Genomic DNA, 12,748 nt, shown 5'->3' on the forward strand with positions numbered 1-12,748 from the left:
AATAAAATAAAAACTATGAACTTAAAGGGGATTCTGAGTTTAAGGATCGGTAGATATTAGGTTTGTCTAACAAATGGCATTCAAATCTAATTTTCAGAAAATTTGGAGTTACACACTTTTCTGGTTTCACCGACGATATATCAAAAATCATATTGGCTTTTTCCTAGCAGCTCTAGTTTTTAAAATATTAAATTTTTCTTCTCTAAGCCTTTTCAAGGAGCTCTAATTTTTTTATACTTACATATATTTTCATTTTTAACATTTAGTTGGTAATTTTATACTGTTTTTTTGTTTTTCTTATCACAAGCGTTTTCATAGTTTAGATTAAAAAATTTATCTGGAATGTAGTGTATTTTGGTTCATGAATTTAAATTAAAATACAAAAAAAAAAAAATTTAAATAAAAAAAAAAAATTGTTTGAACTTGTACCTATGCCTTTTCATGCATAAATAATTCAAAAACTAGAGCTGCTAGAAAAAAACTAGTGATGTTTTCAGAATCAGTAAGTAAGAAATGATAAACAACGGTCAGGAAAATTTTTGTCTGTTGGGCAGTGTAATTAACTAGTGGAACAATAACCTTTCATTTATTATGTTCCTTAATTACGTTTAGTATTTTCTGCGCAGATGCGTTTCCACAAAGCTGCAAGACAGGGCAAATGTAACCAGCCTGTGAACTTATTTTGCAAGCAGAACGACATTTTAGTTACCTTGTTTGGACCATATTTGTATGTCAACGATAAGTCATCGTAATAAGGATTATTTTTTCTTAGTTGTGTGCTAACAAAAGATGAAAACATCTAATGAAAGAGGAATGCAGTTTCCAATAAACTATCAAGGAGCATCGCGGTGGTTGTGGTTATCCAAAACAGATCCATTGTGTGTTTCTTTCGCGAAAGTATATCTTGAGTACAAAGACAAAACCGCGGCTTCAAATTTTTGGAAGCTCATGGCAACTCGTTCAACAGATATTAATAGCTTGGGCTGATAGGTAACAGGTGGAGGGTCCTGGATCTGCACCAAACTATTTTTCAACCAACAGCAACAGAAATATTGGAGTTGTTAAAGTATCTCGCTCTTTATGTTAGCAGCTTCTTATGTAGATGAAGCTGGGGGGACCCGAAATGAAAGTTGGGTAGCAAATTTCGGATCTACTCTTGGAATAACAGATCAGGACCTTGTACAAACCGTTTGCAGTCGAAAAACTTGTGGAGAGCATATACAACGGAATAACGGATATCACATGAAAAGGTGATACGAAAAAAAAACATAAGCATATTTGGTTCGACACGTTTTGAAGATGAAAAATCCAAGAACTTGATGACCACAGAAAGATTTAGCTTCTTTCGAAGCAATTGAATTAAAAAGTCTACAACCAGTATCTAGAGCGGTTTGGTGTTTGAAGCCGAGATCACTCTGGATGTAAGCGCCACTTTAAGTTAGTCAACAAAGCAAATTGCTACTTTGAACTGAAATGGAAACATAAATCGAATAGACTGTTTAAACCACAGAGACCACAAGATGTCTAGCAATTATGATGGAGTGATGATTGATCACTTTCACATACATGTCTCATCGAACATGGCTTATAAATAAGTTCAAAACTACTTTTGTGCCCATTACATTCATAATTATTACGTTATTTGTTGGTTCTATTTTGAGAGATATAGCAACAAATTATTGTTTTTGTTATGATACCAACACCAAGCAACCGTAAAACCACAAAACCGAAGAGGCTTAGATCATTGGTATCAATTTTCAAATACTATTACATCATTTATACCTATCTACTTGATTTCTGTTTTATTAATTTTTGTCAACATTTTTCCACAGTTCAAAATGGATCGTTGGCAAGACAAAGTCGCTATTGTTACTGGTGCAAGTTCTGGAATTGGCGAAGCAATTGCTAGGGACCTTCATCGTGAAGGAATGATTGTAGTAGCCGTAGCTCGTCGTGAAGATCGTTTAACGGATATCCGTTCGAGTTTGCCTATAGAAAAACGATCTCGATTTTATACTATGCGTTGTGATGTTACTGATGAGAAGGAAGTTAGAAAAGTTTTTGAATTTGTGAAATCTGAATTCGGTGGAGTTGATGTGCTTGTGAATAATGCTGGGGTTGTAAAGACTACTGAATTGGTTCAGGCTAATAATACAGCTGAAATTAAAGCAACTTTGGATACAAATATTTTGGGAGTGGTTCTTTGTACAAGGGAGGCTTTCAATTCGATGAAAGCTAGAGGAGTTGATGGGCATGTTGTTATCATTAATAGCATTGCAGGTCATAAAACACCTAATTTGGGTTTGGAAATGCCATCTTTTAACATTTATCCAGCTTCAAAGCATGCAGTTACATCAATGGTGGAGACTTATAGGCAGGAATTTAATCGACATGGAACTAAAATTAGAGTAACGGTAATGTGGATAATTTTCATTATTATGTAGGTAGTTGGGGATATATAATTTTTCTAAATAAGATTTTTTTAAAAACCAATGCATTTTGATTTAAAACAAAAACCCTTAAACGTTTGTTTTTTAGAGTATTAGCCCAGGAGCTGTTGATACGGAAATATTTCCAGATCATTTGATCGATATTATTCGAGCCACAATGCCTTTGCTGGCTTCTGAAGATGTGTCAAGTGCTGTATTGTTTGCACTAGCCGCACCTCCACATGTTCAGGTGAGGTTAATTTTTGGAATTGTAAATTATTTGGGTATAAGAAAATATTTTCTTTTTCAGGTTCATGAAATAATTTTGAAGCCGGTTGGTGAGAAATTCTGAAAGGTGCATCAATTCCAGTAAAAGAATGACCCAGCTAACAATGTTGGTGGTATAAAGCTTTACAGAAGCAACAATTACATCTGTAAAGCTTCTTAGAAGCAAAATTGTTAGTAGGGGAATATATTTGAAATATTTATACAATTAAAGAAATATTTGGGAGCGTACAATAATAATATTTTTCAATATAGACCGAGAGCCCAGAGCAGATTTTGGGAGTTTTTGGATAACCGAAAATGAGTCATATGTATGTGTAGGTAATACCGTCCTGATGAAGAATTCGAAAGTCTGGCAGGTTTATTTCACGGCATTCTATGGTTTATGGGGAGTTGAAAAATGCATTTTTTCCGATTTTTGTGTCGAGTATATAACCACTTTAATTCATATAGAGCCGATAGAGGGCGATACCTTGATTGCAAAAAGTTCGGTCCCAGACGTTTTATTCGCGGCATTACCCCCGCCAGACGTCCTTGAAGAGTCGCGAAATGGCGATTTTCATACAAAAGTCAGAATATTATTTTTTGCAAGATATATAACCGTCTGGTGGTACCTATTAAAAAATCACCACTACCCCCTGATAGAAAATAAATTAGTGCCAGACGTTTTAACCACGGCATTACCCCCGCCAGACGTCCTTGAAGAGTCGCGAAATGGCGATTTTCGTACAAAAGTCAGAATATTATTTTTTGCAAGATATATAACCGTCTGGTGGTACCTATTAAAAAATCACCACTACCCCCTGATAGAAAATAAATTAGTGCCAGACGGCATTACCCCCGGCAGACGTCCTTGAAGAGTCACGAAATGGCGATTTTCATACAAAAGTCAGAATATTATTTTTTGCAAGATATATAACCGTCTGGTGGTACCTATTAAAAAATCACCACTACCCCCTGATAGAAAATAAATTAGTGCCAGACGTTTTAACCACGGCATTACCCTTGCCAGACGTCCTTGAAGAGTCGCGAAATGGCGATTTTCATACAAAAGTCAGAATATTATTTTTTGCAAGATATATAACCGTCTGGTGGTACCTATTAAAAAATCACCACTACCCCTTGATAGAAAATAAATTAGTGCCAGACGTTTTAACCACGGCATTACCCCCACCAGACGTCCTTGAAAAGTCCCGAAATAACGACTTTTGCATGAAAATCGTTATTTCGCGACTCTTCAAGGTCGTCTGGCGGGGGTAATGCCGTGGTTAAAACGTCTGGCACTAATTAATTTTCTATCAGGGGGTAGTGGTGATTTTTTATTAGGTACCACCAGACGGTTATATATCTTGCAAAAAATAATATTCTGACTTTTGTATGAAAATCGCCATTTCGCGACTCTTCAAGGACGTCTGGCGGGGGTAATGCCGTGGTTAAAACGTCTGGCACTAATTTATTTTCTATCAGGGGGTAGTGGTGATTTTTTAATAGGTACCACCAGACGGTTATATATCTTGCAAAAAATAATATTCTGACTTTTGTATGAAAATCGCCATTTCGCGACTCTTCAAGGACGTCTGGCGGGGGTAATGCCGTGGTTAAAACGTCTGGCCTTAATTTATTTTCTATCAGGGGGTAGTGGTGATTTTTTAATAGGTACCACCAGACGGTTATATATCTTGCAAAAAATAATATTCTGACTTTTGTACGAAAATCGCCATTTCGCGACTCTTCAAGAACGTCTGGCGGGGGTAATGCCGTGGTTAAAACGTCTGGCACTAATTTATTTTCTATCAAGGGGTAGTGGTGATTTTTTAATAGGTACCACCAGACGGTTATATATCTTGCAAAAAATAATATTCTGACTTTTGTATGAAAATCGCCATTTCGCGACTCTTCAAGGACGTCTGGCGGGGGTAATGCCGCGAATAAAACGTCTGGGACCGAACTTTTTGCAATCAAGGTATCGCCCTCTATCGGCTCTATATGAATTAAAGTGGTTATATACTCGACACAAAAATCGGAAAAAATGCATTTTTCAACTCCCCATAAACCATAGAATGCCGTGAAATAAACCTGCCAGACTTTCGAATTCTTCATCAGGACGCTATTACCTACACATACATATGACCCATTTTCGGTTATCCAAAAACTCCCAAAATCTGCTCTGGGCTCTTAGACTAATAATAATATATTTTGTATTTATGAATCCGTACAAAATCGAAATTTTGATTAAATGTACCTACAACCTAATTGGAAAAAGCGATTACTTCATGGGGTTTTTGGAAAATTCTGCGAAGTCGTTTTTGTTTTTTTTTTTTTGGGTAAAAATTGTTTTTGCTACAATTGCTTCCATCTTTAATTTTTTTAGATGGTTATTTCAAAGTCTTTTGAGCGGAAACTATAAGCAGTACGCAAAAATTGATAATTGTTAGTAATAATCTCTTTTTTTTACTTGCGATATAGGTATTATTAAATCAAGTTATGCATTCAAAAAAATGCACAAAAAAAAAGCTGAGATAACATTTTTCCATGACATTACGATGATAGAGAATGCCAAAAAAGTGGGTTCCGGAAGTCCATCTGTCAGTCTGTCTGTTTGTCTGTCTGTATACGTAGCTACAGCCTAAACGGATGGACCGATGAACATCAAACTTGATATATAGCGATTTTTGGTGACTCTCCAGAGGGGTTTCTGGAATTATTTTGTTTGGACCAAAAATAACGGTACCTGTCATATATCGATTTTAGTAAAGTTGAATTTGCTCGGAAATGGCTCCAACAATTTTGTTAAAAAAATTCAAATATAAGTTTTAAGACAAGGTACATACATTATTAACGGTACCTGCCATAGAGCCGTTTTTTTTTTAATCCGATTTGTTCCGAAACTACTGATTCGATTTCAATGAAGGGCGCTTTGTTGGGATTGAAAGAATAAAAAGAGATTTTATATCTTGTAAATTACACACTTGTTTTATTGTATTTGAAGAACTACCAAAAAAGGAAACGAGGTTCTACCTCTTATATAGTCAAGCACACAAGATGAGAGAAAGAGATAACTCATATTACATAATACTTATATAATGCTCGCTGGCGTTTGATGTTGAGATGTGGTTAGAAGTTCTTAAGGCTGAGTTTTTATTTCAACACCTCCACTAAAACCGGACTTAAGATCAGTTAGCCCCATCATCTCGGAACATTTGTAATGCTTCTGACTTGGAACAGCTTTCGTTAATGAATCAGCAGACATATCTTCACTCCTTACATAGTCCAGATGAAAATAACCCAATGCCACTTTGTCACGTACATAATGATGGCGAACGTCTATGTGCTTTGAGCGGGCGTGATAAGCATCTGTTTTCGCTAGGCTGATGGCACTTTTGTTGTCGCAAAATATTTTAATTTTTTCAGATTTTTTATCATCCAACTCATTTTTCAACTGTCGTAACCATTCCGCTTCTTGAAATGCAGCTGACATGGCCATGTATTCGGCCTCAGTGGTGGACAGGGCTACAGTTGCTTGCCGCTTACTGTTCCAGCTAATAGCACCACCTTGCTGAATGAAAACAAATCCTGTACATGACCGTCTGTCTTCTTCATCGCTGGCAAAATCTGCATCGCAAAAACCAATTAGGTCGCAATCAGTCGTTTGGGAAAATTTAATTTTTGCATTTAAGGTTCCCTTTAGATAGCGAAAAACTCGCTTAACAGCTGTCCAATGAGAAGAATCGAATTCGTTGTTAAATTTACTCAAATAGTTCACTGCATAAGCAATATCCGGCCGGGTACCTTGAACCAGATATAACAAACTACCAATTGCTTCTTGGTAAGGAATTTTCTTGTGGTCAAACGATGAGTTCAGTTGTCTTGGTTTTTTTAGTCTCTGATTTGTGTCGAACGGTGTAGAAACAGGATTGCAATCACTCATGTTGAACCTCTGGAGTATGTCTGTTGTGTACTGTCTTTGATCGATATATATTTCGTGTTTTGATCTATTCCGAGTTATTCTTAGACCAACACAGTTTTTTGCTTCACCTAGGTCTTTCATAGTGAAATTTTGTTTCAATTTATCTTTGACTTTTACTTTCAAAATTTCATTATTGCTGAAAATGAGCAAGTCATCTACGTAGACTGATACAAAAAACATCTTGTTATCCGAAAAGTTGAAGTAAATACACGGATCCAGTTTCGATTGTGTCAGGTTCAAGTCTTTCAACACCTTATCGAGCTTCTTGTTCCATTCTCGACTCGCTTGTTTTAAGCCATAAATGGCTTTGTTGAGTTTGCATACTTTTCCTCTTGTATCACCAAAATCACCTTCAGGATGGACCATGTATATGTTCTCGGTAAGTTCACCTTGTAAAAACGCGCTAACAGCATCCATTTGCTCAATATTAAGGTTATATTTGGCTGCAATTGATATCAAGAATCTGATGGATGTGTATCTAACAACAGGCGAATACGTTTCCTGATAATCTATGCCTGGCTTTTGTGAACATCCCTTGATGACTAGTCGCGCTTTATACCGCGAAACGGTATTACTGTCATCTCGCTTAGTCTTGAACAGGGATGGGACTTTTAGAAAAAAATGTCGAAGTAGATTTGAACAAATAACGCAGTAGATTCATTTTTATCGCAGTAGATTTTTATATTGTTAGAATTTCATAAAAAATAACAAAAACTAAACATGCATTTCTCTTTAGAAAATATAACAAAAACAGACCAAAACAAAAATGTATGCATTTTTGTATTAATTATACGTAAAAACACACGTTACGTATTAGGATGAGATTGACTGCATTCAGAACGACGAACAAACAAATAATATAATTAATATGCTGATAATATTTTACATGAGATTCACGTGGAAATTTTCCACACAAAACATTTTTGTTCGCATGGAATTTTAAAAATGTCAAAACTAGAGAAGACACCAGTCAACTACCTCGCAGACCAGTCAACTACCTCGCAGAGTGTTGTCAGAATATTTAAGAAGCAAGGAGTCGATTTTGAAAAATCTTGGAGCCAAAAATAGCCTTTTTGAATATGGGCTAAAAAACGAATACAGTTTCTTTTTTGGTATGAGATTTTTGATTTTTTTTTAGTTTTCAGAAAAATTTTAGATATCAGTCTTCAATTAAATTTTTTTTTCGTTGATATTTGTATATTCTGGTTTTTATGCTTATTGACGGGCATGAAATTAAATAGGTAGTAGTCAATAAAGAAAAATGTATGCAAATTGGTTATCTCTGTTCACATCTCTAATGGATTTTTGTTGTAAAATGCTTTGATTTCAAAGGAGCCTTAAGTCGCCAAGTTTTGAATTTAAGAGCCAAATTTCGATAAATCGGAAATCAAAATTTTAAGTAGAGAGTGAAATGTTCAAGGAGCTTGTTTGGCGATAAATAGCCGGCTCTGGCAACACTGCCTAGCACATTACCTGAAAAAAATACGGGGAGTTTTCTGAACGTCAACAACTTTCCTCACGGAACTCATAAATAATAGTAATAAAAGTAAGATTACATTTTTTCGGGTGAAATCTTGTTCACATGAAACTCACAATAGGCTGATATTTTTTTTTTTTTGTAAAACAAAAAGTGCAGTAGATTTTATTTAAAGGCAGTAGATTTGTTTCTTGAAGAAAATGCAGTAGATCTACTGCAATTGCAGCAAAGTCCCATCCCTGGTCTTGAAGATCCATTTACAATTGATTGGCCTTGTATTTGGTGGTAGATCTCTTAAAGTCCATGTGTTGTTGTCAATCAACGACTTGTATTCTTCTGACATCGCATGTTTCCATTGAATTTTGTTTGGTCCACTCAACGCTTCTTGGACAGACTGTGGGTCATCATCAGATATTATTTCAGCGGAGTACAAATAGTAATCGTCCATGTTCACAGGTCTCGGTATTCTCGATGATCGTCTGGCTGGATTGTTATCGGATGTCGTTGGTGTACTTGCTGTAGGTGAGCACGTTGAATCGGGATCAAGATATGCAGATGAATCGTCAATCGTATCTGGATCTGATGAAATTTCAATAGAATTCGACAAAATTTCATCTTCGTCCTCCACTACAGCTGGATTTTCATCGAGGTCGACAGATACCATTTCGGGTGACACATCCAGATGTTCTTGATTGTGAAAGGTGTCTTCAAAGAAAACGACGTCACGGCTTTTCACAATGTGATTGTTTCTGGGATTTATCAAACGGTAGCCTTTCGAATCATCGCAATATCCAACGAAGATCAACTCTTGCGCTTTTGCATCCCATTTAGAACGATTGACTTTGGGAATATGTACGAGAGCTTTTGAGCCGAACGACTTTAGATGACATACATCTGGTTTAACTCCAGACCAGACTTCCTGAGGTGTACGGTCAGGAATTGCAGAACAAGCAGAACGGTTTATGAGATAGACGGCAGTTGCAGCAGCCTCAGCCCAGAATGGCTTCCCTAGATGAGCATGAAACAGCATGCTTCGGGCTCGTTCAACGATGGTACGGTTTATGCGCTCCGCTACACCGTTTTGCTGGGGGCTGTACGGGACAGTTGTCTGATGGCGTATTCCATTTGCATCGAGAATAGCCTTGAACTGTCGATTGCAAAACTCCGTGCCGTTATCTGTACGCAAGCACTTTATTTTATGCGATGTCTCATTTTCGACATGGGCTTTAAATTTCGCAAAGAGTGCTGGTACTTCCGTTTTTGTCTGCAAAAAATAAATGAAAACTTTACGCGAATGATCATCAACGAATGTAAGAAAATACTTAGCTCCACCAATCGAAGATTCCTCCATCGGACCACATAAGTCCGAATGGAGGAGTTGCAGTAGTTCACTCGATCGAGAACTGGATGATTTGAACGCCTTTCGAGCCATCTTTCCCTTAACACACGGAACACAATTTGCTGACGTAGTCTTCAATGTTTTCGCACGAATCAAGACGAGTTTGGATGAGTTGTCTGAGAAGACCAACTCGACGTGTGAGACCGGAATCTTGGAACGCCATCTTTAATTTGTCCCACACATCTTTAGAAGATTTGGCGTCTTCAATATGTACGTAGTTTATTTTGTCGATGAGTAAAATAATTTTTGACTTTGCTTTTACGTCAAGTTTCGAGTCTATACCTGTGGCAGGATAAATTCCCTGCACTGTGTCCCACAGTTCCTCGTGTTGCAGGAAATTTTTTAGGGCGAACGCCCATGTATTATAATTCTCACGTCCGAGAAGTTTCTCAATTTGAAATGTCGACGAATTCGACATAATAAAACTTTAAATTAAAACGATTAATACAAAAAACGATTACGCTCTATTTTATCTTTCTTTTTTAATTACTTTGAGCCCATAACCTGTTGGGATTGAAAGAATAAAAAGAGATTTTATATCTTGTAAATTACACACTTGTTTTATTGTATTTGAAGAACTACCAAAAAAGGAAACGAGGTTCTACCTCTTATATAGTCAAGCACACAAGATGAGAGAAAGAGATAACTCATATTACATAATACTTATATAATGCTCGCTGGCGTTTGATGTTGAGATGTGGTTAGAAGTTCTTAAGGCTGAGTTTTTATTTCAACACGCTTTCATAAATGCATAGTTGCCCAAATCTGACGAATGCAAAGCTTTCATTAATGCAAATGACAAATGTCAGGTGTTCATAAATGCAAAACGCAAATATTTGCAGCGCAAATGTGCAAATGAAAAAATTCTCATGCGCAATGAATTTAAACTTAAAGAAAGAAGAAACATGAAGTAAAAGATGATACAGCTTTTCTTTGTTTCTCAATTCTGTCAAAATATTAATTGAAAATTCAAAGTTCAAGTCAAAATAACAAAAATAGTCGCGAATTTCTTGGATATAATAAATTTGTAAATATTGACAGAAATGTTTAAAAAAAAGTTTTAGGATGGAATTAAGATAATATAATGTTATTTTGGAGAAGAGGCTGAATTGCAACTTAAAAAATTTGACAAATGACGCAAATCAGAAAAAGTGTTCATAAATTCAAAGTAAAATACATGCGCAAATAGTTTTTCTGACATTAGTCTGATCGCAAATGACCGCATGTAAACAAAGCAACCATGCAATTATAAAAGCACCCGAAACTTTTTGTATAAAAGCAATTTTTATATAATTTTATAAGCCAAAAATAAAATTTTGAAAAAATTAGTTTTTGGATTTAATCAAATTTTCGAAAACGGGACATTGATTTTTTTTTTGTGATTTCTACAAAATGGCATACCCATTTTATTTTAAAACTTTTTTCCAAAAAATTATTTATAAAAAAATTAGCTTATTTAAAAACGGCTCTAAAGATTTTGAAAATTTGTTTTCTAAAAATACATCTTAATATATCAAATACAACTGCATACTTGTTTTGGGGGGCAATTTGATTTCAGATGTTGTTTTATTCCTTTGAAAAACGAATGTTATGTTTTTTTGTTTATTTTTGTTTTGTTTTTATAAATATGTACATACATTTCCCAAATTTCTATATAAAAAAGTCTTAAAAATTTAAGAAACTTGAACTCTAAGAGCAAGTTCGTGTGACTAAGTCGTGCATTTTATTTAATATGCAGTTTGTTTTTGTATTTTCAAATAACACGCCAAAAATACAAAAAAATGTATTTTTTATTTTTTGTACTTTTTTGATAAATTTCTCTAGTAGCCCAGGGAAATTAGTAAATTAAATCGCATTTTTCGCGGGACAAAATTTTTTTCATGGAATGTGTTCGGGTGGTTGTCCTTATCATAAAAGTCAATTTGTTGGGATAATTGGAGGTTGGGAACAGCCGCCATCTTGGAAAAGAGATTGGTATCGTTTTTATTGAATAGCTCCATTGTTATTCATTTTAACAAAAACTGACAAAGGTAAGACTTATTAACAATAAAATTATCTAAAAAATCATATACAAAACAATTCCGTGAGTTGATTAAATAAAATTTTATAGTTGGTCAAAGTGCGTGTTTGTATCGCAAGGTTGGGGCAAAATGACATTTGTTCATATATCTGACGAACTTTTGATTTGTTTGGATAATTCTGCAAAAATGAATTAAAGTATTTATAATTATCTATAAAATGAGACCACAATCGTTATTGTGACCATCATATTGTAGAAGTAATCTAACTCCAAAACTCTCCATGTACTAGTCAAAAGTGAGAAAAAAGCTAGTTTTTTGCTAGTAGGCCGAGCAAATTGTGGGAGTAGAGGTACAACCAAAATATAAGTACGCAGTTTTGCAGCCATACGCGTCTTAATATCGATTTCAAATGTCTGACAACTCTAATTTTTTGCTTTATACGGTTTTCGGAGGTTAAATAACTTAAGTTTTCCACTTAATGTGAATGGGCTAAATTTATACTATTTCCAATTATAAATATAAAAGCTGATGCTCTATCATTTTTCCTAAATCTGGACACCTCAATCTCTGCGATCGGGTTAATAGAACTCACGATATAAGCTTTCTTAACTAACCATATCACGCTTCTCAATTCAAATAAACAAACAAAATCTAAACAAAAAACCTCTAAAACATAATCGCATCAACGGCTTATATCTTGAGTTCTATTGGTCACATCCTCATGATTGGGGTGTCTAGATTTAGGAAAAATAATAAAGCACCAGCTTGTATATTTATAATTTATACTATTTGAAATTATAAATATACAAGCTGATGCTCTATTATTTTTCCTAAATCTGGACACCCCAATCTTGAGAATGTGATATAAGCCGTTTATACGATTATGTTTTAGAGGCTATTTTGTTTAGATTTTTGTTTGTTTATATGTATTGAAAAGCCTGATATGGTTAGTTAAAAAAGCCTATATCGTGAGTTCTATTAACCACATAGCCGAGATTGAGGTGTTCAGATTTAGGAAAAATAATAGAGCATCAGCTTGTATATTTATAATTTCAAATAGTATAAATTTAGCCCATTCACATTAAGTGGAAAACTTAAGTTATTTAACCCCCCGAAAACCGTATTAAGCAAAAAATTAGAGTTGTCAGACATTTGAAATCGATATTAAGA

At 35.0% G+C, this 12,748-nt stretch overlaps 1 protein-coding gene across 1 annotated transcript; it reads left to right on the top strand.

Annotated features, from left to right (window-relative positions):
* Nucleotides 1–537: 537 nt before the first annotated feature.
* Nucleotides 538–2,884, top strand: LOC129910682 (farnesol dehydrogenase-like). Its single transcript, XM_055988149.1, has 4 exons — nt 538–1,747; nt 1,833–2,414; nt 2,539–2,679; nt 2,740–2,884. The coding sequence occupies exons 1-4, from the start codon at nt 1,691–1,693 to the stop codon at nt 2,779–2,781; spliced, it is 822 nt and encodes a 273-aa protein (XP_055844124.1). The 5' UTR covers nt 538–1,690; the 3' UTR covers nt 2,782–2,884.
* The last annotated feature ends 9,864 nt before the right edge of the window (nt 2,885–12,748 follow it).

This window comes from Episyrphus balteatus, chromosome 2 (genome assembly GCF_945859705.1).
Source record: "Episyrphus balteatus chromosome 2, idEpiBalt1.1, whole genome shotgun sequence".
NCBI classification, from domain to species: domain Eukaryota; kingdom Metazoa; phylum Arthropoda; class Insecta; order Diptera; family Syrphidae; genus Episyrphus; species Episyrphus balteatus.

Bases quoted from the DNA above. Each gene is read 5' to 3' on its own strand.
- LOC129910682 (XM_055988149.1), top strand. From the start codon at position 1,691: ATGATACCAACACCAAGCAACCGTAAAACCACAAAACCGAAGAGGCTT. The intron at 1,748-1,832 runs GTATCAATTTTC...ATTTTTCCACAG, and splicing joins CGAAGAGGCTTAGATCATTG to TTCAAAATGGATCGTTGGCA. The intron at 2,680-2,739 runs GTGAGGTTAATT...TTTCTTTTTCAG, and splicing joins CCGCACCTCCACATGTTCAG to GTTCATGAAATAATTTTGAA.